This window comes from Xenopus tropicalis, chromosome 4 (assembly GCF_000004195.4).
Source record: "Xenopus tropicalis strain Nigerian chromosome 4, UCB_Xtro_10.0, whole genome shotgun sequence".
Taxonomy (NCBI): domain Eukaryota; kingdom Metazoa; phylum Chordata; class Amphibia; order Anura; family Pipidae; genus Xenopus; species Xenopus tropicalis.
The window spans coordinates 118,176,497-118,203,808 of NC_030680.2; the positions used below are offsets into that span (position 1 = coordinate 118,176,497).

General features: G+C 39.5%; 1 protein-coding gene across 12 annotated transcripts in view; it reads left to right on the forward strand.

Annotated features, from left to right (window-relative positions):
• The window catches only part of pde4dip (phosphodiesterase 4D interacting protein), an 89,091-nt gene extending 61,981 nt beyond the window's left edge, over window positions 1–27,110 (forward strand). For 6 of the 12 annotated variants that reach the window (XM_031900295.1, XM_031900296.1, XM_031900285.1 and 3 more), the window contains 28 exons: window positions 162–278; window positions 714–851; window positions 1,253–1,365; window positions 2,043–2,185; window positions 6,067–6,173; window positions 6,391–6,572; window positions 7,018–7,453; window positions 8,205–8,382; window positions 9,100–9,216; window positions 9,655–10,147; window positions 10,529–10,764; window positions 11,089–11,140; window positions 11,475–11,698; window positions 11,954–12,082; window positions 12,377–12,547; window positions 13,989–14,273; window positions 14,990–15,121; window positions 15,830–15,949; window positions 16,291–16,480; window positions 16,662–16,786; window positions 16,995–17,228; window positions 17,652–17,783; window positions 19,073–19,299; window positions 20,344–20,487; window positions 20,615–20,753; window positions 21,254–21,300; window positions 22,271–22,322; window positions 23,284–27,110. In XM_031900295.1, coding sequence (XP_031756155.1) covers window positions 162–278; window positions 714–851; window positions 1,253–1,365; window positions 2,043–2,185; window positions 6,067–6,173; window positions 6,391–6,572; window positions 7,018–7,453; window positions 8,205–8,382; window positions 9,100–9,216; window positions 9,655–10,147; window positions 10,529–10,764; window positions 11,089–11,140; window positions 11,475–11,698; window positions 11,954–12,082; window positions 12,377–12,547; window positions 13,989–14,273; window positions 14,990–15,121; window positions 15,830–15,949; window positions 16,291–16,480; window positions 16,662–16,786; window positions 16,995–17,228; window positions 17,652–17,783; window positions 19,073–19,299; window positions 20,344–20,487; window positions 20,615–20,753; window positions 21,254–21,300; window positions 22,271–22,322; window positions 23,284–23,426 — 4,806 coding nt within the window. In that variant the 3' untranslated portion in view covers window positions 23,427–27,110. 12 annotated transcript variants of the gene reach the window in all.
• Window positions 27,111–27,312: the final 202 nt, after the last annotated feature.

Consider the following 27,312-nt stretch of genomic DNA (forward strand, 5'->3'; position numbering starts at 1 on the left):
CTGAGCAGACATGAAATATACCATGTACCCTATTGAGGGATCCTAGGCTGCAAGTGAGACTTTTCAATGCTACCCTCTTATCCACTATTGTCATTTAGTCTCCATAATTTTTGCTATTTTCTTGAAGCCAGAGATGTAAATTCATCTGTTTTTGTTAACAGATTGAAGTGTCAGCTCTGCAGTCTGTTATCAGAGAGCAAAGTGAGCAGCTGCAGGAGCAAGCAGCAGACATGGATGCTTTGAACAGGAGTATTCAGATAAAAGAGGATCTAATCAAGGTGAACTGTGCATGAGAAACAAGAAATGACAAGTGTTGCCTTACCTTTTGTAGCCTTTCATTTGACCCAGTACTAGCTTTTAACTAGAGATGCTAGGGAAATGTGCGTCTCTGTTTTGATCCCAATAACCACTCACAAGCAGGCATGCCTTACTATTGTTGTCTTTGCTTTTATGAACTGTGTTTGTCGTCAATTTTATATGAACATTAGAGAGCTAATTCACTTTATCTGATGATGCTTTCTTAACAAGGAGGTTAATTGTAAGGACACGGACATCAGCTGTTGGCAGTTGTAATATAGATAGTAAGGTTTTCCTGCATTGTGAGGTAGAATAAGTTTAATCCTCTTTCTGTACCTATATATTACTATAGTTCCCATTCTCTTTGGCATGGTTGAATATTACAAATGCCTGATCCACTTGTCTTGGGTGTTTAGGATCTGCAGATGCAATTGGTAGATCCAGAGGAGGTACCTACAGTGGAGCATCTTACCCAAGAAGTCCTAAGCTTGAAGGAGAAATTGGCTATATCAGGTGTGCCAGAACCAGAGCATGGAATAGATCATTACCAGAAGGTATCTTAGTCTTCTTGCTTTTTAGCAACCACTTGCAAGCCACACTGAGACACAGCAATTAGGGCTTTTGCCAGTATGTCAATAATAATTTCACAGAGGCTAATCTTAGAATTGCAGTGCACCCTGTTCCCCATCAGCTAAAAGTTGTTCCATGCTGCAAGCTTAAAAGTGTTTTTAATCAACATTGCAGGACGCAGTAGTAATAATGTAAAGCTGTTGTGCTATTTCAGACTTTCTAAAAGCAGTGTAACGGATTTCATAAATATGGGAATTGTACAGCATTCATCCGTGAATGTATTAGCCAGCTTTCTTACATTAACATTATTTGTAGAGCTGTGTGTTCCAGGTTTCAAATAAGCCATGCGTTATACAATGCCCTTTTGTTCTGTTGCCTATTGTAGTTATCAAAGCTATTGGAGGAGCTTGTTGCTGACAGAAGCAGGCTGAATGATGCATTACATGCAGAGAAACAGCTTTACAGCAGCCTGGTGCAGTTTCACTCTGACCCAGACAGGTGAGCAGAGTTCCTTCTGATGCATAATTCATTGTGTGTCTTGTATAATGTGCAGCAGGATGCGCTGACTATTCATTCCATTTGGTTGGGTTATGTATATTATATGTATATGTATACTATATATTTACTAATGCCTTTGCATATTCATAGCAAGCATATTTTTATTTCCAAGCACTAAAACTTGGTGCTGACATTGTTTCATGTGACATTGTTTTATGGTTTCAGACATTTTTAAAAAATTAAACAAAACCTATATATGCTGTTTGTATACACAGGAGACAAACAGTAGCCCTTACATGTCATTTTCCTTGCATCCACCAATGAATCAATCTATTAAAGTAACTTCTAGATTATCGGCAACTGCACGTGTGCAATGGTAGTCCCATGGCCACTATTTCTAGTTGCATAAGGGGTCATTTTCATTCTGCGTCCTTTTATTCATAGGCTTCAAGCTGTCTGTACAAGTGTGAAGAGCACTCCTTATCTGAAATACTTAATAAACATGACACGAGCGTGTTCTTTGATAAAAATATTGGTTTCCAAATCTGCTAGACAGCTGGAAAAAGCCATTCTGTATTTAATGAAAGAATAAGGAACATCCATTACTGTATGTTGAGTGTGTGCTGTAGATTTTTATATTAACAACAAATTGCCTTTATCTGCACAAATCTATTTAGCATAAAACGCACATCAGCACTTCAGGAAGAACTTCTAACTGCACAGACATTGACGTGCCAATTGGAAGACACCCTAGAAATGGCAACAGAGCGCCTTCGGCAGCTGGATTCAGAGCGGGGGCTGACGGCCATCACCTTTGGAGGTGGGGAGTGGGGGAGTTTGAGCGTTCCTCACATGCACACGCATGCCTTCTAATCTGAACTGTGGAGGGTAATCAAACACTGCCTAGCCCCTTGATGTGGGGGTACAGACGTTACTTTTCCAGGAGCGCTGTCACTAACAAGAATTGCTTGCTAACGGTTGGTGTGGGGTGTGAGAGGCGGGAGTAGAGTTTCCCTGCAGTTGTAGAACTGACGGATGATCATTAGATATATGATTGCACTACATCTTTGCTTGTTCTTTGTATTCCACAGGTGAAATATTGTATCGATACATTCCATCCACCTCCTTTTTATTTATTTCCTATCATTCCCTTCATCGTAGGCCAAATAAAGTTATTTTACCTCCTCATATTATTTCTTATTGTCCGGATATTGTGTTTAAACTGCATGAATCTGTGTGTTTGTGTGTGCGCGTGCCTTGGTGGATTTTATGGGTAAAGAAGACTTTCCCCCATGTACTATATATTTATACAATATATATAACAATATTTTCATAATTTCTCTGTGAGATGTTAAATCACAATTAGTTGGTTTAGCAGCACGCACAGAAGGAAACAGTCAGCATTCTCTCCCATTAAAAAATCCCTGTTATTTCAATTCCTTTTTGTTCTGCGTTTCTCATCATTTGTGCAGTTTGTTTTATCTGCCTATGACATTTTTGTTTGAGTCATACAATGGTTTCTTGGCATTTAATCGCATCAACCTGCTAGTATTCCTAAAATGGTTTTATTAACTTAGGGGGTGTTCTCGTATTATTTTGCATCCCTGTGGATTGAAGGTAAGAAGGGGGTACGCCAGCTCACGCTCAAAACATTTTTCCCATTAGTCTTTTCTGCAATAACTTTTTTCTTCTTTTATGTCCCTTGGTGACCCTGGTGCTGCACAGTACAGCTCCAGTCAGTTTGTCATTGAGGCCAGAGAGGTATTTTTTGAAGATCATTTTTTAACATATAAATGGGTATCTTACTGATTTTGCCTCCAGGGATGCCCTTTCCCAAATTATTTCAATCTCTTTCCCAATAATGCAGCATAGTAATATTATGTGCAAATCACAAAATTCCCTGTTCTTTCTTAGAAAGCATATCTGCATTTGAGTATAGAGTGCAAGCTGCTGTACAGCAGATAGCAGATGTTCTTTAAACAGGTGCAGCTGTACTCCAGTGTAGTAACCCGTATGAACACAACTGTGCTTGTAATCTAGTCTTCCAATCCCGAGCAATATTCATGGTGCAGTTAAGGAAGTAAAAAGGAGGTGCAGCTTCCTGCTTTTCTTTTTTTTTGTGCACTCTGCATAAATGTTTGGGACAACAGAATGGTGGCCACACCAGCTACTTGTGGATGTGTTTTCTTAAGGGCTCTTTAATGATTGTATCTTTACAAGGACAACCATAGCTGCTCCCATGTTTTGAGATATAAGACTCCTGTAACGAATCATCTGCAGCAATATGATTTAGTGAACATTTAATGGGAAAATACATTGATTATTAACCCAAGCAGCATAAATTCGTTCTTACAACCAACTATTTCCCATGAGCATTACATGGCATAAGAATAAAATACAAGATTACAAATTGAATGCACCAATGCTACACTTGCCTCATTTGCCCAAATACCGACTCCTCTAAGGTTTTTCTTAACTGAACTGCAGTCCCTTACAGATCTGTACTGCTTGAAATAATTTTATTTTTGTAGTTAACATAAGCATCGGGACTTAATGTGTCACAATTTATACTGATCTATTTGGTAGGCTGATGGCTAGGAAGCCACACACATACCATACATATGGTGATCAAACAGTTTAGTCACTTTCCATCAAATTGGCCATCCATTGCTTCTTACTTAGGGACCACATATGACAGTTCTGTAAAACCGTTGTACATTTTGTAAAATAGTCACATAAGATGAAATTGCTCAAAATGGCAATTCAGGCTGGCCTCATAACCATGTTGACCCAATTAATAGTTGATTACCCATCCTGGATATGGAAACCACAGCACTTTTCTTGTGATCAAGTGTTAAATAATTCCTTGCAGCAAAAACTGGTTTAGTTGTGTTCAATAGCTCAGTGATTGGCCTATGTGTGTCCAGCTGTCAGAGCCTTGTTCCCTATCAACATTTGAGCATTATGCTGACATAAGTAAGTTTGGACAGCAACTAGCAAATAGGTTTAGGTTATAGGTTCCCTATTCATTTGCGAGAAACTGAGTACAAAGTGCTCCAAGTTGCTGATCACTTCTCACGCTCCCATATATTCCTGTTCAGCATAACTGTATTCAATATAAATCAGATAAGATGCACACACCAGGCATTCCTTGCACACTTGTAGAAGTTGGATACAATAACTTCTAGTGTTTGGCCAAGTTTGTGAAAGCAATAGCACTTAGAGAATTGGGCTCTAACAAAACTAAAATAGTGGCAAGTCATTGTATGCTACAGGGTATTTAGATTTGTTTTGAGCCTTATCTTTCTGAATATCTATAGATATATGTGTACAGATAGCTATTTCATCTATATTACAGACTATGCTAGGTGTACCTGCTTCTTTATACTGAAAGCTTTATCAGTAATTCGCCTGCAAGAACTCAGGAACACTAAGCTTACATTTAATCATAGATACAGATTATAAGCTCGGCATCAAACCATGCAAAAATTAGCTGCTTATTTGTCAAACAAAGGGCTTTATGGCACTTTATTTAAAGCATTTAATATTAGAGTTTGTTCACAAAATGATCAAAGCAGAGACAGAATCCTATTGAAGTACTCCTTCCCTGCACTGCAAGATGAGTGAGTAGCACGTGACCTAGAGAGGAGACAATGGCCCAGCGCTGAACAGCCGAGGCATTATAGAATAGAACGCCCACGCCAGCTTTTCTAAGGGGATCAGTAAATCAGGTTCTTTTAAGAAGAATGATTGATGGGCCATGCAAACCAATTCTTAATATGTATTCCAATTTTACACATATGCACATATCTGCGTATTTTTTATGGTTGAAATCAGTAAGAAGAGTCAGCGCAGATGAATAGGCATGGGGTGGAATAATAATAAGTCTGCCTGTCTGAGAAGAGTCAAGTCAAACTGCTCATCCTGTATATGCTTGGGAAAACCAATTAGGAACCTGTCATATTAAGGATGCCTAGAATGTTGGGCAAAACAGCCAATGTGTAGTCTGAAATGTGCTGGAGTTTTAAAAAGCAGGGTTTTTCTATCTTTATACAAGCTTTACAAAATGATGAAACCATACCATGTATAGACCAGCAAACTGTGCAAGGGATGAGAAACGCTCTAAAGATATAGCACTGTATGGTGGCATATCAAACATATATGTACTTTTTGCTTAAAAATTGTATAGGGACCAGGGATGCTGATGACTTAAAGAGGCCACATACCATGCTCTTAAACATGAGTTTAAAACCTGTGTTTTAATTAAGAAATAAGCTGCTCCTTATCTCTGAGCCTACCAAAGGCTGCAGCAAGGGAAAGAAATGCAGTTGTTTATACAAGGGGCTTCTCAGTGGACTGATAATTTGTTATAAACACCCAGGAAGTTGGAATGTTACTTTCAGTTTTAGTTTTTGCCTTGTTTAGTTAATTTGTTATTTTTGTTAATTATGACAAAAGGCAGTAGCATGTTCAGCACAAGCCCAATTCATTGAACTAATTTTGATAAGGGGGGTTCAATGTCCCTTTAACAAGCATCCCTGTAGGCCTCTCTGGTTGACTTTCCTGTCTAAAAGTGAGTCTAATATAAATGAACCTTGGCAGCCTTTCCTTGCATGACTTTTTACGTGCTTGATTTGTTCAGAAAGAATTGCAGAGGAAGATCTAGTTTTTATGCTGAGAAAATGAACATTTCTTCTTCAGGTCTAAAAGAGGATAATGATGTGGATGAGGATTCCAGCTCACAGTTCAGTGATAGCATAGAAGATGACACCGATTATCAGAGTAATGGGCAAGGGCCAAAACCACAGGTAAATTCAATTCTAGTTTATAACTATGAGCATTCTTGTGTGGCATACATTTGATAAATATTAGCTAAGCAGATCTCCCTCTCCATTCATTTAGGCATGCTTAACACTAAAGTGATGGATATGTTGCTGACACGCTAGCCTTACATTTATGATGCATTCTGCCTAAAAGGTATCCTATTAAATCAAAGCATGAGGTATTTTCTGTTTATCTGTGTAGGCAGATTCAATGGACTCAGCCCCAATTGTTGCAAATGGGGACAAGGACCTGCAGAATGAACTTCTCAGTGTAAGAAATGAACTCCAACAAGTGATGGAAGTAAAGACTAAAACAGAAGAGGAGCTTAGAATTCTGAAGTCCAGATTGGAAGAGGCAGGAATATCCGATGCTGCAGATTTCAGGTAGCTTCTCCAGCTTCATACATTTTATCAAACACTCTTATGTGATAAAATTATCCTTCCAAAACTCTTTGGTTGGAATTTTTGTATTGGTATTGAACATACAAATTATATTAAAAAAAAGTTTATCCAGGGACTGGTCCAATTGCCATCTTGGAGTCAGGAAGGAGTTGTTTTTCTTTCTCTGAGGCAAATTGGAAAGGTTTTTGAAGGGTTTTTTTTTCATTTTTTTTCCCTTGGATCAACTTGCAGTTAGGCAGGGTTCATATAGACATAAAAGGTTGGGCTCAATTTGTTACTATGTTAACACTATATGGGAGTATAAATAATGAATGCAATTTATTATATTTTATTGTAAGGGCTGTATTTACCTATAGTTGGTTTCAACTGACATTATTAATTCTATTTGTATAGGAATCTATTTTTCACCCCTTCCACTTTATTTTAGAAATGCACTACAGATTTTATGCCAAAAAAGGAATGAATGGAATGTGGAGATGGAAAGTGAAAAGTTAGGACAATGGGAGGATGAAAAGATGGAGGAAGAGGGCTTATCAGTAGATAAGGGCCTAAGAGTGGAGCTGAGAAAGCTACAAGGAAAGATGAGGCAGGCCGAGACTGTGATAAAGCATTTAAAGGAACAGTTGGCACTGAATTCACAAGATGGAGCGGGGACATTTAACCCAGACCTCATTGTCAGTATGGCAGTGGAAATAGAACGCCTAAAGACGGAGAAGGCTTCAGCCACTATGAAACGTTCAGCTGTGGTAAATGAGCAGCCTGAGGAGGAAACATCTAAGAGACATTGCAACTGGAATTCGTCAGGGGATGTTGGAGAACCTGAAAAACATGGCACAAAACAGAAGCCACATGTTGTGCAAAAGGTGAATTTTTGTCTTTTGGCTAGGTAATGCAAATGGGTCATTAACAACTAAAAAAAATGCTTAAACTTGTGGACAAGTTGCCAAATGTTTTGCTCAATGAAGCCCAGCTTGGTGACTTTATCAAGAACCCCTGTAACCACTTTAGGCAGGTGTAAACAACAATGTCCCAGATGTTTTCTTGAGCAGAGATGGGTTCTCAAACCCTCAAAATGGACTCAAGAGCTCCCATTTGTACTTTTGAGCTGTTATATAGTGCAGGGGGTCGGGAAACTTTTGGCTGAGAGAGCCATAAACACCACATATTTTGAAATGTAATTCCATGAGAGCCATACAACATGTTTAAGCCGGGGCCTCGATTTGCGACTGCCTGTGGAGGATGATGCGGCTTCAGGCCTGTTCGGCCGGGGATGCTGCAGGGCAAGGTAGGATGGGTCCCAAGGTTGCCGGATGTGATGCAGAGGAGGGTGTGGCCTGCGCTCGGCCGAAAGAAGACGTGTTCTATGCCTTAGAACACGTCTTCTATCCGCCGAGCGCAGGCCACGCCCCCGTTATTTTTTTATTAAGATTTGGCAGTGAGCCAGATGCAGCCATCAAAAGAGCTACATCTGGCTCCCGAGCCTTAGGTTCCCTACCCCTGATATAGTGGCAAAAAGGGTTTGCTGTCTGTGTAAAGAGTATTTCCTCCTTACAACATATATATTTTGTGCAAAGATGTGTTTAACATTGTTTTGCTTCCCAATGTGTATTAAAGGAGCTAGGCAGTGACTGGCAGGAAAACGAAGCCAATCTGGAGGTCCAGACCATGCAACTGCGTTCGGAACTTGCTCAAAGAGTGCGTCAAAACCAGGAGCTACAGGACAAATTAGTGAAGTCAGAAGCCACTGTGCATGCACAGACTGATCAGCTGAAGCAATACAGAGGCCTGCTTAGTAAGTGGTTTGTGTGCAGAGTGATAGAGAATCTACTTTTAATAAAGTCATCTCATTTACAAGGAAGCTTTCCAGTTTCATTTTAAAGGAGAGCTAAAGCTTAATTAAAGACGTAGGCTGGAAATGTTGTACATTATGTTTTCTGCTTTTGTACCAGCCCAAGGCAACCCCAGCCCTTTAGCAATGAAGATCTGATACCCCCAGTAGCTCCCAATCTTCTTTTCTTCTGGTTCACTGCACATGCTCTGTGCTGCTGGCACTTCCCTGAGCTTAGGGCCCCACTCACAATATACTATATATACGATATAAATGTCACAATACAAGGCTATATTAGCATCATACTTTAATCATCAGCCTGTTCATGAGCCTTATATGACAGACAAACATCACTTTATTTGCTTGATAATTTCCGACAACCCCTAAGCTTATCTTCTCAACAGCTGCTCAGAGCGCACTGAGCATGTGAGTGTCGCAGACACTTCTAACAGAGGTATCCAGTATGGTCACCCCCTGTGACAACTTTAAAGGACTGGATCATTACTACTATAGAGATATTGAACCTTTAGGCTGGTTCAATAAGTTCATTATATAAAATATGACATGGGGAAAAACAAACTGGTTCCACCAGGATTATCAAAGAATTTGCCTTCAAGACAGACCTCTTTCAACCCAAAGTTCAAAAGAATGATATCCACCGGGTGTTCTTTCTCCGTTCAGATGAATCATTGGTAGAACAAGATAGCAAACAAGTACAAGTTGACTTCCAGGATCTGGGCTATGAGACATGTGGAAGAAGTGAGAATGAGGTTGATCGGGAAGAAAGCACCAGCCCAGGTATGTTTTTCTGATGATTTATAAAGTCCTGTTTGAGATAGAAGTAAACAGAAACCTTCTTGTTCCAAACAAAATTATAATGGTAGTTATTGCACAATTCTTTGTGTCATTATTTTCATACATTTTTCCACCCACAGGAGGTTTATTTTACTGCATTTCTGTATTGTGTTTATAGCACAATAATGTCAGGAACTAAACTTCTACATTTAGCCTAAATCTTAAGCCAGCATAATGGTCATGTCTACTTATGGGCTTGCAGGCCAACTTTATAGCAAATACTTGCTTAAGAAAAAGCAGGCTGCTTGGGTATCAGTGGACATACATCCAACCTTTGATAATCCCATGCCACACAATTCAGGAGTTAGGAAATACTTTATAAAAATAAAATCTACACATCATTCTAATGTTGTAACCTTCTAATTGGTCTCTTGCCTGCAGAATATGAAGAGCATGAAGAATTGTTTAGTGAGAACAGCCTTATGGAAGAGCCGAGTTCTCCGTATAAAGGCTGGTCACCCTTAGTAACTAGCTCACCTTTGAAAAACAATGAATGTGGGCAGAATGACTGGACATTAGACTGGGAGAAATCAGAGGATGTCACAGTCCTTCAGCAACATGTCAAGAACCTTAAAGTACAATTACAGAAGGCACAGAAGGTGATAAGTAACCTACAAAGCCGAGCACGCTCATTCTCTGCTTCTAGTGACTATGCTAACCACCATCGCTTGAAGCACAGCGTCTCTTTTCATGGCTCCACATCACACAGCATTACAGATGAAGATGAAGGCTGGCAGTCAGATACAGTTGGTGTTAACTCTACCAAAGACTTAGAGCAGCTTGTCCAAAGGGTGTCTATGCTAGAAGCTCAGCTCCATCAGTCACATAGAGATGTTGGTGCTCAGGATCAGATTAAATCTGCAACATGGCCTGGGTAAGTTATCATTCCACAACAATAAATGTGATTAAAAAATGGGTACTTTTTGTACTGCACTTTGTTTTATATTCACTTTATCAGACTGCTGGAACATTAAAGTACCTGATTGAAATTTTTATTGTGATGCGTTCTAGGTGGATCATTAGCACAAACAAAATATCTAAGACTAGGGTGTAACAACAGGGGAAGCTGGCATTGGAGGTTGGGGGCGGGGGAGGACTTGTACGGTGACCAGCGGGCCCCAACTGCCGTGCTTTTTTTTTTTTTTATGAAGCAAAAGTCAGGGGCCTAAAATCACTAATGTCTGCAATAATGATATTTTGCATGTTTTTTTTTTTTTTAAATCCCAATTAGTTACACATATGTCCATCCTTACAGGAAATACGACTCCCTAATTCAAGCTCAGGCTAGAGAGCTGTCACTTCTAAGGCAGAAACTGCGAGAAGGCCGAAGTGTCTGCCATATACTCACTCAACATCTAGGGGACACCATTAAATCCTTTGAGGAGCTTCTTCGTGCCAACGATATAGACTATTACATGGGCCAGGGCTTTCGTGAACAGTTGACTCAAGGGACCCAGCTAGCAGAGAGACTGAACAATAAACTCAACAGCAGTAAGCCTTTTTTTATACTTAGAAGAATAAGTGCCAGTAATGGATTCATTAGTACACATTGCCCATGAATATTTGTTAAATTTTTCAACTTGATTCATGCACATTTGTAGTTTAAATTGTTAAACTATATGTTGTACTGTATAAGTCATTACTTCGAGTTTGGACCCTATCAGCTTTGTCATATTTGCCCATAGCACTGGATTTGCCAATTTGATTTTTAATAAGAGATCACTTCCCGGTGTATGTTTCATTGGAAGTAGATTCCCTACGATGATTACATTTTAGCTGCTGAAAATTAATATTTTCTTTTTCCCCTTTTTTCAGAAGAACGTTCAGATGTCGATGATAAATCCAGACATGAGCTGTTGGCCATCAGGTAATTGTCACAACTGACTGTATATTGTACTCTGGGGCCCCCTTCAATAATGTCACACAGCGTGGCCACGAGTCACACACACACACCGGGCCATGCATGGACTTATTAATCAGATGGTTCAGTCACTCTCACCTTGTACAATCAAATGTCCTACCCTTGGTAGTCATTGTTACTTTTTTGGCACACCCTTTGCATTTCTTTCCATATGGAATATGTGCTCCATGCTTCCTTTCCCTGTATGCTCTCTGTCCTGAAAATCTATTTAACCATTCAAATTCAGCAATTTAGTGCATATTCACATTCCTTACATGACTTACACTTTGGTTTTTGACAGGCTTAGCAAAGAGCTTCAACAAAAGGACAAAATCATAGAGTCTCTTCAGTCCAAGCTCGAAGGCCATTCCCTTACTCCATCCAGCAGCCATGCTATCTCTGAGTCAGATCAATCTGACAGGACCTCTTTTGTGTCCGATGACCAGCTTTCCAACAATGATGATTTAGATGGCTGCTCAGAGGTGGCCACAGCCAGCGACTATACCAGAAGCACCCACGTCGCAGGTAATATCCTGTATAGATTTAGATGGCACAGTTCAGGGAAGATGCTAGGTCTGTAAGGAACTGTACTGAAGATACAGTCTTTATATGCATAAATACAAACACACACACATAGTATATATATATACAGTATGTGTGTGTGTGCAGAGTATACATTAAACCTACAAACTAACTTAAAGACAATAAGTATTTTGTGGATTGTTTGGGACACTTGAACTCCATCATGGTCATCTTTCATTTGCCATCTGCTTTCCATAGATGCCATTCATATCGATAACGTGGCTTCTCACCCCGCAAAACCATCACTTTCCACTTCTCATGAAGTTCAGCAACAGCCCAAGCTCCATGTAAAATCAGCGCAGCCTCACTCTGCAGAAACTCTGCAAGGTACGGGGATCAATTGTGTATTACTATATCATACCCGGGTGTGTCATTTTCCTCTCGCAAAGGGAATAGTGCAGATTCCTCTCTGACTGGAACATGCTACTTTATGTTGTGGCAGATATGAGGAGCAGTGTCTGAAACCATTATCTGAACACATTTTAAAAAGTTTTGGGATGTGAGAGAAATTTTTTACACATGCCTGCCAACATTGATTCATATGTATCCAAATATCATTTTGTTTTAGTTTCTTCTTTCAATGTCAACATTGTCCGGCCTTGCCCTTTCTTTCACTTCCAGGACATTTTATCCCTCCACCTAGCTCAGTTAATGTGCTGAGTGCTGCCCTTCCACCCAGTGCACCTTTTCCACCCTTTGGTGCTCATCCTCCCATGGTCAGTGGCCCACCAGTCTTCTCTCTGGCAGAAGTACAGCAAGAACTCCACATACTGCAAAAGCAGCTGGCAGAAAGTGAGAGCCATATTCTACCATGTTTTTGTCACTTGGCTTTTGCATGGCTAGAAGATCACTAAGTCTCAACACATCTCACACAGGTTTCCCAAATATTTCTTGTTGAGTGTGTACCAAGTCCAAGACTCTTCCCAGAATTCCTGTGCACTTGCATATAGGCAGATATTAGCACCAGATAGTAAACTGCCATATATGGGCTCAAGTTGCGCCTGTGAGGGTAGAGGTGGCACGTGAGTAATACATGGACTCCCTTGCACTAGTGTTAGGCTTATGCCTCCAGCAGCAAAGGTGAGCAAATTGGTCCAAAATGCTAGTATAACTGTAGGATCACGTACATGGTGTATGGTATTTTTAGAAGCACAGTTCTCCCTGTGTCTAATCGCAAATAAGCATTGGGTCAGCAACACTGACCGGACAACACCCATGGCAAACAACTGAATCTGCCCTACCACACGCAACTGTATCATTCACAAATCAGCAGCTTTAGCCAGCCTCCCACAGCTTTTACTGATTTGAGGGACATCTCTGGCATCCTAAGGTGTTTAGAAGTTTGGGAAACCTGCATGATGTATACCGTATGGAGCATGGAGTGCTGCCAATGTTTGTGTCTGCTGCTTTGTGTCAGTTAACGCCTTAACTTTGTACGTATTAACATGTGTTCTTAAAATGGTGTTGGCTTGTTTTTTTTTATCTTTTTTCTTGTATATGAGCCGTTTGTTCACTATCTTTTTGCTTCTAGAATATAACAGCAATAACAAGGCAGGCTCAGATTGTATTAAAAATGCATATTGTTTGAGTAGGAATATATTTACTTACCTATTCAGTCCCTCTATTATACTATTATCTCTTTTTAAACCACTGCCCTGTTGCTATGGAAAATAAGACCCTAGCAACCAGAAAGGTGCTATAATACCAAACTGAAGAGGTGTGAAATTAAAGCTAAAGAAAAAATAAATACGAAGACAGATTGCAAACTGTCTCAGAATATTATTGTTACATCATACTAAATGTTAATTTAAAGGTAAACAGCCCTTTTAAATAGAAACATAATTTTAGTGATAGTTCTCTGCCTGGAAAATCTCCTTCTAACTACTACTGACAGTAATATATAGCGTTTTACACGTATTTAGTGTAAAGAGTCATTTTCTTAAATACAGGGCCAGTATGATTTTTATTTCAGCTTGTAATGAAATCATTTGTGGCTATTTTATGCTTAAGTATGGAAAATGAGAACATGACTAGGGCTATTAATTATTGAGAGTGGTCATGCAAGGTAAGAATTAACAGTGCTATGTATAACACAGACATCTACAGGGATGAGTTGCATATTAACCTGTTATATATTAATGATTAATATGTTTGCAGATTTAAAGGAATTCTTAAAAAAAATATTCAGAATTCATCAGTGTAAAATTGATATAATCTACATTTCCCCCTGCAGGTATGCCTATGGCATCATCAGCTATAAGACCAGCCCATGCTTCTACTAGTTTTTTTGACACAACCACCTCCTCCGTGTTCCCATCTTATTTTCCCCAACCTTTGCATGACATACCCAGTACAACAGCAACACAGAATGCCCCAGGTTTCAGGGCAGCAGAGACAGGATTCTCAAACAGCAGTGGGTTGTGGGACATGCAACATTTGGTCAGACCTGTGAATGGAAATGTCCATGGAGATGCTTCCTCTGGATCTTCTGGGTACCAGTCTGCTAGCAAACTCACAGGTAATGGCACATGTGATTGGTTGCTTTCTCTGATCATTCTTCATATACAGTTATCTCCACAAAACAAACAGGGTCCACAGGGATTTAAAGGAAATCTATACCACCAAACAATATAGGTCTCTATAAAAATATATTGCATAAACAAGCTCATATGTACAACCCTGCTTCATCTAAATAAACCATTTTCAGAAAAATATAAATTTTTAGTAGCATGTGCTATTGGGTTATCCTAAATTGAAAATTGCCATTTTAGGAATTAAGGGCCCCTCCTGGGATCATAGGATTCACAGTGCACACAAACAAGCCAAGGCACACATACATGCTAGGCCCCATCAGCCAATGAATGGACAGAGTTCTGCCTTTTGCTCCCACACTTCTTCCTGTTACAGTCAGAGCTGCGTTATTTCTGGTGATGTGATCTCTGAGGGAACACACAGCCCATCACAAAATGGTGGATCAAGGAAAGGATGTAAAAGGGCACTATTTACTGATATATTTATATTCCAGTTTGGTGAGATTCTTTAATAGGTCACTTATCACAATATAAAATTAAGTATTCATTTTGGGGGTATAGTTTTCCTTTAATTCCTGTTTAAAGCTGATTCATTATAAAGCTAACAATCTTTCGAGGAAAATATATCAAGATAGCAATGCTTATGTAGTAAGTTTACATGGCTGATTTTCCAAATTTCCTCATCTTCTTTGGGTGATAATAGGCTCGGATCTATTGGAGGAACATCTTGCTGAAATCCGAAACCTCCGTCAAAGCCTGGAGGAATCCATCCACATGAATGATCGCCTGAGGGCACAGCTAGAAGACAAGCTCACAGCTGCAACTAAAGGGAGTGGTAAGGAAGAAATGAGAAGACAGCACTTGTGTCTCTGCTAGGGAAACATTCTGTGATGTTTGGCAAATTGTATGATATGTGTCCCAGTTACTGCATGTGTGCTGTGAGGCTTATATGTATCTCAGTCGGGATGCAATAGCTATGCTGATATGCTTTCTAAATACTCTAAAGCAGTCATCCCCAACCAGTGGCTCAGGAGCAACATGTTGCTCACCAACCCCTTGGATGTTGCTCCCAGTGGCCTCAAAGCAGGTTCTTATTTTTGATTTCCTTGCTTGGAGGAGGATTTTGGTTGCATTAAAAAATAGGTACACTGCCAAACAGAGCCTCCTGTAGGCTGCCAGACTTCATAGGGGCCACCAAATAGCCAATCACAGCCCTTATTTAGCACCCCCAGGAACATTTTTCATGTTTGTGTTGCTCCCCAATATTTACATTTTAATGTGGCTAACGAAGAAAAAGGTTGGGGATTCCCGCTAGAGTATAAGAGTGAATTAGAGGCTGCACAGTGCTCCAGAAGATAGGAGTATATAATACACCTCCCCTGTAATTGAATAGTAACTGCTGAAAAAGGAATATGCACAATATAAACCAATTTTAACTCTATTTCAATATATTCACATTTGCTACATGTTGTGGATAGGGTTTTTATTAGAAACAACTGCATTTTCCCCTGCATTCCATCATAATCTTTTGTTTATGTTCCAGGTCCCCCCACTAATATTTACATCCATGGTTTGGAGTCACTGCCCCAACTGTCCAATGAGAACAGAGCACTCAGGGAAGAGAACCTCAGTTTACAAGTCCGAATCAATCAGATCTCCAGAGGTAAGGGATTTCCTGTGTGTTTGGGGGGACAACTGGCAACATCCTTTGAAAAATAAAAATGAAAGCAATAGTAGCAGGCACATTTATGCTGATACAGAGTATCGGCTGTGTACCCTAACTGTAGGTACAACAACATATATTCTGAATCAGAGCATTATATTTAAATACTGTCATTAGGGCACATATAGTTTAACGTCCCTAAATATCAGTCTCTTAATAGGTGTGCATAATGGAGCACAACAGCACAATTGTGCAGGTATAAAGTAGAAGCCTTGGTCTTGATATTTTCCTGAGAGATTTGTTGTTTCATATCCTTATTTCTCCCACTCTGTCCTTGGCAGACTACTTTAAGGAGCTGGAGAATTTGCAGAAATTGTTAAGCTCTTCAAGGGCACAGCTGAAGAATGTTGAAACAGATCTAGAGCAGAAGACACAGGAAAGCAAAAAACTTCAAGAGGAACTTGATCAAAAGCAACAGGAGATTCTCCATCTTCAGAAGGAGCGACAGTCAAATCAGGAGAAGAGTAACAGGTAAGGGAAGATAGTGTGCTGAAATGCTATATACATTTTATATGTACAAAACTATGGAAAATCACTCAGTGGGCAAACAAATTAAACAAAATATAAAAAAACAGAAAATCTGAATTTGTAATCAAACACATTATCTGCCATTTTTTTTTATATTGACTGGAGTATATCTTTACTTATAAAGGTTACAGCACCAAGCCACTTTACTGGAGCAGCAATTGAATGAAAACTGTCAACTGGTCAACAGCATGCAATCTGAGCTGCAGGTGTATGAAAGGCTATATGGTTCTTCCAAGCTCGTACTCTCAGGTATGTGTTGTTGATAGACCCTGTTGCATCATAAAGCCCAGATAAAGCCCACATGATAGAGGGGGGTACATCTTGCCTCAAATGCCAAAGCTGCTGTGGCCAGATGTGTCTGTTTAGCCATAGTGTGCATTTCTTTTATACAGGGCAACAGATATTATTTGGTTCTTATAAATCCATGATTTTTTTGTTTGTGTTTTTTGGAGTGCAGCTTTCAGTGGTGAAACATATCACAGCCTCCCAGCCAACTATGACTTTAGCGAACTTCTATCAGAGGTACGGAGTCTCAGGTCCCAGATGGAGAAAAGCATTCAGGTCAACACCTCTATACGGCATAATTTAGAGAAACAGCTAGAAGGAAGCTTTGGGGCAAATGAGATGCGGCCCTCATCCATCAACATCTTTCCTCTTTGTGAGCACACTGCAAAGAAGCAGCTTTTCCAAGGTAGAACGTTTAGAACTGACAGTTTATTTTATGTAGGGAACCATACCATGAGAAACCAAATAAACTGTAAGGGTGCCTAGACCAAGAATTAAGAAGCTATCAATATTTCTGTAACTATCTCCATAGAGGAACTATGTGTGTATTATATTTACTCATCATATGGGTCTGGCATGGGGTCTTGGAATTCTAACGCACAAAATGTCTCAAACCTATTTTTAAGAGACTGTAGATATATTGCCCAAGGTAAATAAAAACATTGGTACATTCCTGTCTTCTATGAGATGTCTTCTATCAGGGTGATGAGAGCTCTATTTCACCAATACCAGGAGAGCCAAACATTGCCTAACACATATATGTGTAATGTATTTGCTGTGTTGTCGCTAAATAAATAACAGATGACTGAATGGTTGCTTGGGTTTGTAGATCCGATCCCTTCTCCTCCTGTGCGAGATGTTGGCATGCACTCCCCGTCTACCTTCTTCCCTTCAAGCTCTTTCCTTAATGCATCCCATACAGCACCAGTCCTAGATCTGTCCCTTCTCAACAAGGCACAAGGTAAATGCATCATGGACTTCTAAGCAAGGAGTTCAGACTTAACCAGAAGGGAAATAAGACAATAATACTGATAATACTGAATAGTGGCTGATTCAGGGATGCCATACTCAGGGGAATGCAACTGTTGGCTGACTTCTGTTTTTACAGAAGTTCCCAGCTCGTTATTGTGTGCATGTTTGTTTTATTGACTAACCCAAAAGACTGTGTGCATTCTGCATGTAAAGAGCTGAATGAGGAGTGTCCTTACATCTGTGTCTGTTGACTTTATAACCTGAAGATAGCAGTCCTTCAGTTCTCCCATAGAACTTGGCAGAGCTTGGATACATGATAGATATTGCTCGTCCTAGAAGTGGACAGGTTGCTGAGGCTTAACTCATTCATAAATTACACTATTACCACAGGTTCTTCTGCCTAGAATTAACTGGGGAGGGTATACTTGTTGTTAAATTTCAGTTAATAACCTGAACTTTAAAGGGGCTGTATTGTACTCTACAATACTGTAGCATTTGCAAGCGCACCATAGGTGTAAATACATATATATATATGTTTGTACACACACACACACATATATATATATATATACAGTATATATCTGTGTATATGTTTGTGTCCTTGTATATATTAAATAACGGTGGGTTCTTTATGGCTCTTGTCCTAATGTGCACCTTAGGTCTCTCATCCAGTTAGCCCTTATACCTTTACTTAATTTGTCACTTTGGCACCAGATGCATCAAAACCAGTCAATTATTTAACCAACTTTTATTGTTAATGAGCCCACTCTTACATACCATTTTGGAAATATACATGATTTCAGCCAGTCAGTTTATGAAAACCAATATATATATATATATATATATATATATATATATATATATATATATATATATATATATATATATATATATATATATATATATATATATATATATATATATATATATATATATATATATATATATATATATATATATATATATATATATGCTTGTATATGCCCATTAAAAGGGATCTTCTAGTTATTTACTTAAGGTACTGCTTATGTTCTTTGTAGAAAGAACTAAGTTAGATCATTATATATATATTTGGCTTGCATTAAAGGGGCAGTAGCACAAAATGCAGCTTGCTTTGGATGTGAAGATTCCTTCAGCTGCCTCCAGAGCATTAATGGGTCAGTTGTGCTTCAAATGTTATTATTTACCACTTTTGTGATAGAAATATTTTAAGCAACACTTGGGTATTATATAATACTTATTTAATTTTTTAATCCATATATAATACTGTATTTTTAGAAGCAAGTTGCAATTCTGCATCAGGGGAGAGCAAGTCGGAAAAGCTCGAAGGTGATGCACCCGATGGGTCCTTTGCCAACAAAAATGGACGTCATGTCATTGGTCACATTGATGATTTTACTGCCTTGAAGCAACAAATACTGGAAGGAAAGATGTTAATTCAGAAGATGGAGACAATCATGCAATCATCTTTAAACATAGCCTTCCTAGAAATTCATGGGACTAAGGTAACAAGTTCCCATCAATTTGAATGGATTCATGTAATCAGCTGTGGGGATAGAGCCTAAAGGTTACATAGTTACATAGTTACATAGGGTTGAAAAAAGACCATTGTCCATCAAGTTCAACCCATCCGAGTAAACCCAGCACACAACCTATACTAACCAATCTATACACTCACATACATAAACTATATATATACAACCAGTAATACTAACTGTAGATATTAGTATCACAATAGCCTTGGATATTCTGCTTGTTCAAAAACTCATCCAGGCCCCTCTTAAAGGCATTAACAGAGTCTGCCATTACCACATCTCTAGGAAGGGCATTCCCCAACCTCACTGCCCTCACCGTGAAAAACCACCTACGCTGCTTCAAATGGAAGCTCCTTTCCTCTAATCTATAGGGGTGACCTCTGGTGCGCTGATTGTTTTTATGGGAAAAAAGAACATCCCCCAACTGCCTATAATCCCCTCTAATGTACTTGTACAGAGTAATCATGTCCCCTCGCAAGCGCCTCTTTTCCAGAGAAAACAACCCCAACCTCGACAGTCTAACCTCATAGCTTAAATCTTCCATCCCCTTTACCAGTTTAGTTGCACGTCTCTGCACTCTCTCCAGCTCATTAATATCCTTCTTAAGGACTGGAGCCCAAAACTGCACCGCATACTCAAGGTGAGGCCTTACCAGGGACCTATAAAGCGGCAAAAATATGTCCTCATCCCTTGAGTCAATGCCCTTTTTTATACAAGACAGCACTTTATTTGCCTTTATTTATTTTGCCTGACCATCTAGGCAGGTATGGCTCCTTGGGAAGACAGTCTTGACAGACCATTATGTGATCTGCTCATATGAACAGTCAGCTCAAAACAAATGAAACATTTTTATTTGGCCAAGTCACACATCATAGATCTATTCCACCCACAAGCCAGTCGGTCCTATATGATCAAGGTCAGCCAAAGTATGGCCGCAGTAACTTAGGTTTAATAATGGATTATTGCAGTATAATGCCCATATAATATCTATAGCTTTGTCCTGTTTTCTGTCAGGCACTGGATTATGGAAGCATCAAAAGACTTTTCTCTACTACCAGCACCTTACACCAAATTCTCAAGGAGTCGGCTTCCCTGCTGGGTATGTTTTGGAGAGCAGCTCTTCCCAATACACAAAGTGCCACACAGCAAAAGAAAGAGGTAAGAGTATTGCAAATCATGTCATTATGCACCACTCCCCTAAAAATGCCATCTAGAGGAATTATTATTGCTCCAGTTAGGTAATGGATACTTTTTTAATTCAGATTTTTTTTTCTTTGCTTGGCAGGAGCAGGCTATGAAAGAGGAAATTTGTCAGCTGAAAAACAAGTTAAAGGAGCAGGAGGTGGCATTACAAGAGGCTAAGGAGCATCTGAAAAGCACAAACCGTGCAAAGGAAAGCATGGAGCACTTCATTGTTAGCCAACGTATGTATTTACTTAGTAGTGCACAGGCCCTGCACAGTACTTGGAATGTTGTTCTAGAACCAAAGGCAGAAGCTTTCATATAGTAGTAAGGAAAATTATCTCACAATATAATCAATGGGCTGGCGAGTACTCTAATGAACTGCTAGGCATGCTGGGATAATGTGGATGTGCAGTAGTTCAACAACAGAACAAGTTCCACTGTTTCCCTCTATCTGTATGTTTATTTGTTGGAGTATATATATATTTGTCATATTTATATACACATGAAGCTGATCTTGTTGATGCAGTTCTGACACTTGCAGCACAGCTTATATTACAGTGTCCTCATTTTTTTTCTTGCTGTGAGAAAAATGTTCATCTGTGTAGGAGCCCCTTGCATTTTAGCATCTTTATCCCTTTAAAACTCTTCTAAACACTGTCTGTGATGATACTGGATTGATGTGGTCTGAATGGGGCATATTCATGTTAGTTGTACAAGTGAATATATCTTCTCATTTCAGTAACCAGAACACATGATGTGCTGAAGAAAACAAGGTCAAATTTAGAGGTAAGAGATACGTTCAGACTTAATACAAAAAAGATGAGCAAACTCCAGCCCCTGCATGTAAATATCTGTAGACCTTTTAGTGGAAAGCAGTCTGAATTCATGTTTGCAGTAGATTATTAGTTACAACTGTTTTTCAGAGTTCTTTATCCTGATATATCTCTGGCATTCTAAAGGTGGCAACACGTGGCGATTTCCGATCTTTCGTGCGACCATCGGTCGCACGAAAGATCGTTCAATCGGCCACTAACATTCAACAATAGGATTTCTACCTCCTTGGAAAACAATAGGATTTCTACCTCCTTCTGCCGCTTCAGCCCTGAAGGCAGATTTTGATCAGGCGCCTTCTATGGCGCCCGATCAAAATCTTTTAACCTAGCCGATCGGCGAGTTGACCGATATCAGCAGCCTCCTGCGATATCGGTCGACTCGCCAACTTGCCATACCCGCACCGAATATCGTACGAAACGAGGTTTCGTACGATATTATCGATGCGTGTATGGCCAGCTTAAGGATGATTGCCTTGGTAAGAGTAGTAGGTCAGCAACAACCATGTAGCCACACTTTGACCATCTTTGCTTTAGGGCTCTTTCCATATGTGCCAGCTAGAACAGCTGAACACTGAATGTTGTTCCAGCCATGTGAGTCTGACCATGTTAGTTTAAAACACCATTTGTATATTATAACCCACAGTGCATTGCGTTAGATCCAACTAGCAGGATGGATCTACTTGTTGAACTGTATTAAAGCCTATTCCATGAATAGCTCTTTGGCAGACTGAGTCCTGGGTTGCACAAGACATTGGATCAGCTCATTCTGATTGCTGGTACAGTATTCTGACTTTCCACAAGTCTGTCCAGCAAAGCAATGAAACAGATTCATTAGTCAGTGATTTCAAAGTTAATAAAATCTTTTACAATGCACATTTTTGACTTGCCCTTGTTTCATCGATGTACTTTTTTTATTTCCTGAGCCTCTTCAGAAGAATAGTGTCAAGGTTTCTTCTGGAAAGTCTCTTTGCAAAGGTAACAGATGGCCAGCCTGCCTCTGCTGTATGGGCAACTCTCTACCGACGGGTTCTCAACATAGCTTTCCATTATGTATTAATATCCATGTGCTTTAAGTGTGACTTTCTTTGTGTGTCTAGATATCAGCCCCCAATCCTGAGACCCCGGCTTTTGTTTGAGAGCGTACTTCCTCCTCAGTCAGGTCTATTGTTGTAAACAAAGGCCCTACAAATAAATAAATAAGAAACATAGAATACCATATAACCAATTGCCCCTGCTGATGTCCCAGAAGAGCCCACTGTAATAGGCTGCACTGCTAGACCTAACTGGCTGCCTTGTCTATCTAGTTAGATATAATGGTGCCACTTCTTGCCTTTCCAGTTAATGCCCAGTACTGGCTCAAGCCAAGCAATGGGCATAAGCACCTTACTGATCTGGATATTCTTTTTAAGAGACTTTCTTGAAGCATTTTAAGTCTTCGATTTGGCTTCAGCCAACTATAAATGAATGAATGTACCATTTTCAAATTCCAGTTGTGGGATTAGATGGAGGAAGTGCGGGCGGTCTCTGTCACAGTGCAGATATGGCTTCTGCTGGGGGCTAATGTCTGCAACTAAAAGAATGTTAGCATGTATGATTAAACAGTTTTGTTGCATAATATACAGTGTCATTATTATGAAACATTTTAAGACATTATTACTGACATCCCTGCTACACAGAATGCCTCACCCTATATTCATTTTAAGTTTACAACAAAGCCATTTGACAATGATTGCTCCTTTGCAAGCATGTTACTATTAGCCTAAATTGTTAATTGCAACCTCCTTATTTGCTTGTTTGTCAGAGACTAAATAAGCTTTGAGAACTAGCAGAAAGATTCATAATTTACTGACATTATACAATGAGTTGCATTTAGATCACTCTCTTGCCACTAGCTCTCTTCCCAGAATTCTCTGAATGTACTCCTACCCTACTACAGGTCCGGTGCAACAGAGATCAGCAAAGTTTCAAAGCCATGTAATGGACGTCTTCCAAGAACCTCCTCGAAAGAAACCTCAGCTGAAATCCATAAAGTGCCCGGATCACTGGGCTTGCCACAGATTGATCCAAGCTACTCAGTAACAATGCAGCCTTGTGCAGAAGGAGGCTGTCAGTCATTAAAGGTTACACCCTGGGTGCTGGTTGGAAGAATAGAAGAAATAATCTAGAACACAAAAGGCCCATAGTCCCTATGTACTGTTTACTGATACATTGCATTAATGTTTTTGTTCTGGCAGGATTGCTAATATGCCGAATTTATGTCAAAACTATTTCATATGAATGGATGCATGCATTTGTTTGCAAACGTTTTGGACTGACTAGCTTCCTATGCAGTAAAAATGGTGGGGTGGCCCAAGTGTTTTAGCAGTGATTGTTTCTTCACTGCTTGTTATCCCTGCAACAATGAAAGTGACCATTATGACCATGTATCCATATCATGGGGTCTTCCCAACCAAACAGGGGAACCCCCTACCAAATGCGGTCTTCCCAAATTTCATCCAAAAAATGGGAAGCCGAACAAAAAAATCTGAGGACCTCGGGGTCAAGGTGTTCTCCATCAGCCAGCAGCCAGGTAGTAACCTTTACTAAGGCTCTGATTTTACTGATTTTGCTGTGATTGAGTAGATTTTATATAACAAGATGCAATATTAGAAAGCCAATGCTCTGTTTTCACGACTTTAGCACTACGACTGCCATTGTTTGAACCAAATACCAAAATAATAACAGAATATGATGGAGGTTACAGATAACAGAATTGGGAGTTAATTATCAGCTGAAAATAGAAGTGAACACAATGGGACTATACATGGATATAACTACCACAAAATGATCATTTTAGAATGATCCTCCATCTACCCGTGTAACAGATCATTTTCAGAGCAGATGTCTTCCAGGACAATCCTCACGAGAAAATCCAAATATTTTGTAGCAATATGATGGGACTCAAAAATCTATTTTATTCAAGAGACATCCGGATAAATTCTTAATTACAGCAGTCGTATTTGTGCGTATATGGACACTCAAAGTAACACCAACAATGACCAGCTTAAGACTATAACAGGTTGAGCAACCTGCATCAGTAAATGTGATACTTATAAACCTCCAGTGTCAGTGGGTGAGAGGAACTGGTTTCCATGTGTACATGTGTGTCCAGAAGAAGCTCAAACAATTCCCTGCAACAGAATGCTCCTATGGACTTGAGTTGATGATTACAGCGTAGCAGGAGTGGTTGTACAGTACACAAATATTTTTTAGCATTGTTCAGAATGTTCTACAGAACTTTTACAAATCACTGAAACTATGCAAACATGGACTTGCAGAGAGTTAAGGAGGGTTAGTTGTATTTCTTCTAGAAATCCAACTAACCAGTAGCAGATTTGATTATAACACTGGATATATGGGACTGGCACCACCAACCAGCACAGAGCAGGTTTAGTAAGCCTAATGAAATGGATTCCTGCAAATGTTATCTCTACATCAGAGCCTCTTAAGGCTTGTGAATATGAAGAGTTGCACAATACAGAAAGAAGTTCCATCATGCAGAGTCAACATGGGATTTAGCAGTGTTTTTCCTATCCAATTTAGGATGTCTGGGTTGGTTTTTCATTGTTATCTCTGCAGAAAATATAGAAGTTATTCTCTTGCTTATTAATATATTCTACAGGGAACAGTGAGTCTGCCTGACACCCATAAAGAACCCAACAAAGTTTACTTATGGTACTAGGGAGTCATTAGTAGTCATTATTTGGCTAAAGGCCAGCAGTATTCATAAGGAATACAGCAGCTAGCTCTTGGCTTACCAATGCAGTTTTTAAGGTACTGACCTACAAAAGCTCAAGATATTTTTCAGTTAACCCTGCAATTCAAGACAAGTTTAGCTGCTTCCGTATTTCTAAAACAATGATAGCAAACCTACAGCTCTTCAGGTTTAGTGTAATAGCACCTACCGGCCTCTTTGGCTGCTTAACAAATGGCTAAAGAGAATGGGAGATGGGTTAATGCCCCGTGTGGAAAGCCACAGGGTGACAATCGACGACTGAAAACATCTACAAAATGTTCAAGTAAAATGACCTGTGATGTAATGGGCAAAAGCCTTACATCGTTTTATTATGTAAATTAATATATACCTCCTTCCCTTCAAACAGATGCACTTGTATATTTTATGCCTTTATTTGCTTGTTGTGTTAGCTGTTTTTTCTTGCTGTTAAGTTATGTATGATAGCCCTGCAGTTGGAGACAGGAGGGCTCAGCTGCTAATGCTAATGAATACATTTAGACCGTGTGCCATATTTTATTTGCGGAGTGTACAGTATCTTTTATAAGCAGCTTTAGTTTAATTTATGGAGTAGTAATATTTTGGGAAATTACATTATTGGCTGTTTTCCTTTATAACACAATTTTTTTTCGTACCCCTGAGTTTGCCAGCAGTGTTGCATCATGAAACGGCTTCCTCCGTACTTCATAGACAGTATTGTGGAGGAAACATTAATGCCAGGAAAGAATTTGGTGCCAGATTATTTGGGTTCAGTAGCTTGAAATATATCTAGGTGCATTTCTACACTAAAATTCCTAATATTAGTGGATTCATTATCCAGGCACCATAAAACTTAAGAAGTAGAGCTGGCTGACATTCTATGTCCTTATAGCTCTGGCTCTCAGAACATATACTTCTCAGTACAGTGGGAAAGTCATACTTTTGTGTGCTCCCATTGGGCTCAGAACACATCATCTGTCCAGCCTGTTGCCTCAGTGTTCAGAGCCCTGCAGACTTGTCTGTATCACCATAAGGCATGGAAGCTTTGTATGAAGCCATGTAAGCATCACACTACATGGGCTACTGGTGGCTTCAGCTATGTCTTCTGGGGTAAAACCTGTAGATCAGTTGTAATGGCCGAATCCAAGAACATAGTTCCTTTCTTCTGGGATAGTATTAGGCTAATGGCACATGTATTGTTGCAGGAAACAACATTTTTTTCATGCCCAGAATAGTGTTTAATGTAGAATTATGAGAAAATTATGGAATTGTCTGCTTCTACCTAACAAATATACTTGTGGGCAATTAGGGGAATTTTGCTACTGCTAATAGAGTTAGGTAAAAAGATTGTTGAGAAAACACCCCAAATCACTAGGTAAGCCTTATACTCTTGGTTTAGAGGCTTGGACCATTAAGCCCATGGCACACCAGGCATTTGTTCTGCCAGCAAAGAAATACCTGACATTAGCCCAGTCTGCCATTAAAGTGAACGGCACTGGCAGATTTTGGGCCGATAGTTTGTACTTGAGACTGTGACAAGCATTTCTCCCCTGACTGACTGCTTGCCATGGGCCCCACACTGAAAGGCAACATGTAGTTTTGTTCAAGTTTAGTAGTATTTCTTGCCATAAGGGATCCCATCCCAGCTCCAAGATTTACGGGTTTTTTTTGATAGGGGTGACATACCCATTTCACCAGTGTTAAAGGTGAGTTTTGATGTAAAAATACACCTAGATGTATCTGTATGTTACTGAACCTTGGGGGGGGGGGGAGTGGGTTAGTAAATCTGCCCAGTGGTATATGTACATTATGTGTATATCTGTAAATACATGGTGTGGAAGTGATGTGTATAGACAGCTCTGACAATACCTAGCAGTTTATTATGTATTGATGCAAGTGCCTGCCTCCCAAACATTGTGGGAAGATTATTAATTAAAATGAGAAAAAAAATGGCAAAAAATATTATTTTTCTCCTTTATGGTGGACCTGTAATAAAAGAAAAATTAAAAAATGCTGTTTGGAGTTTGTTTTTCCATATTTGTTATAATCTGTTCTTAGTTAATTATTTTAGTGGCCAAATAACTGCTCCCCTTACATGAAAGATAATATTGTGATACATCTAGTTTTTACAGAGATCTGTGTAGAAGTTTCCATACACGGGTGAGTTTGCAAATATACCTAGAAATAGTATGAGGCTATGGCTCTCTGGTAATT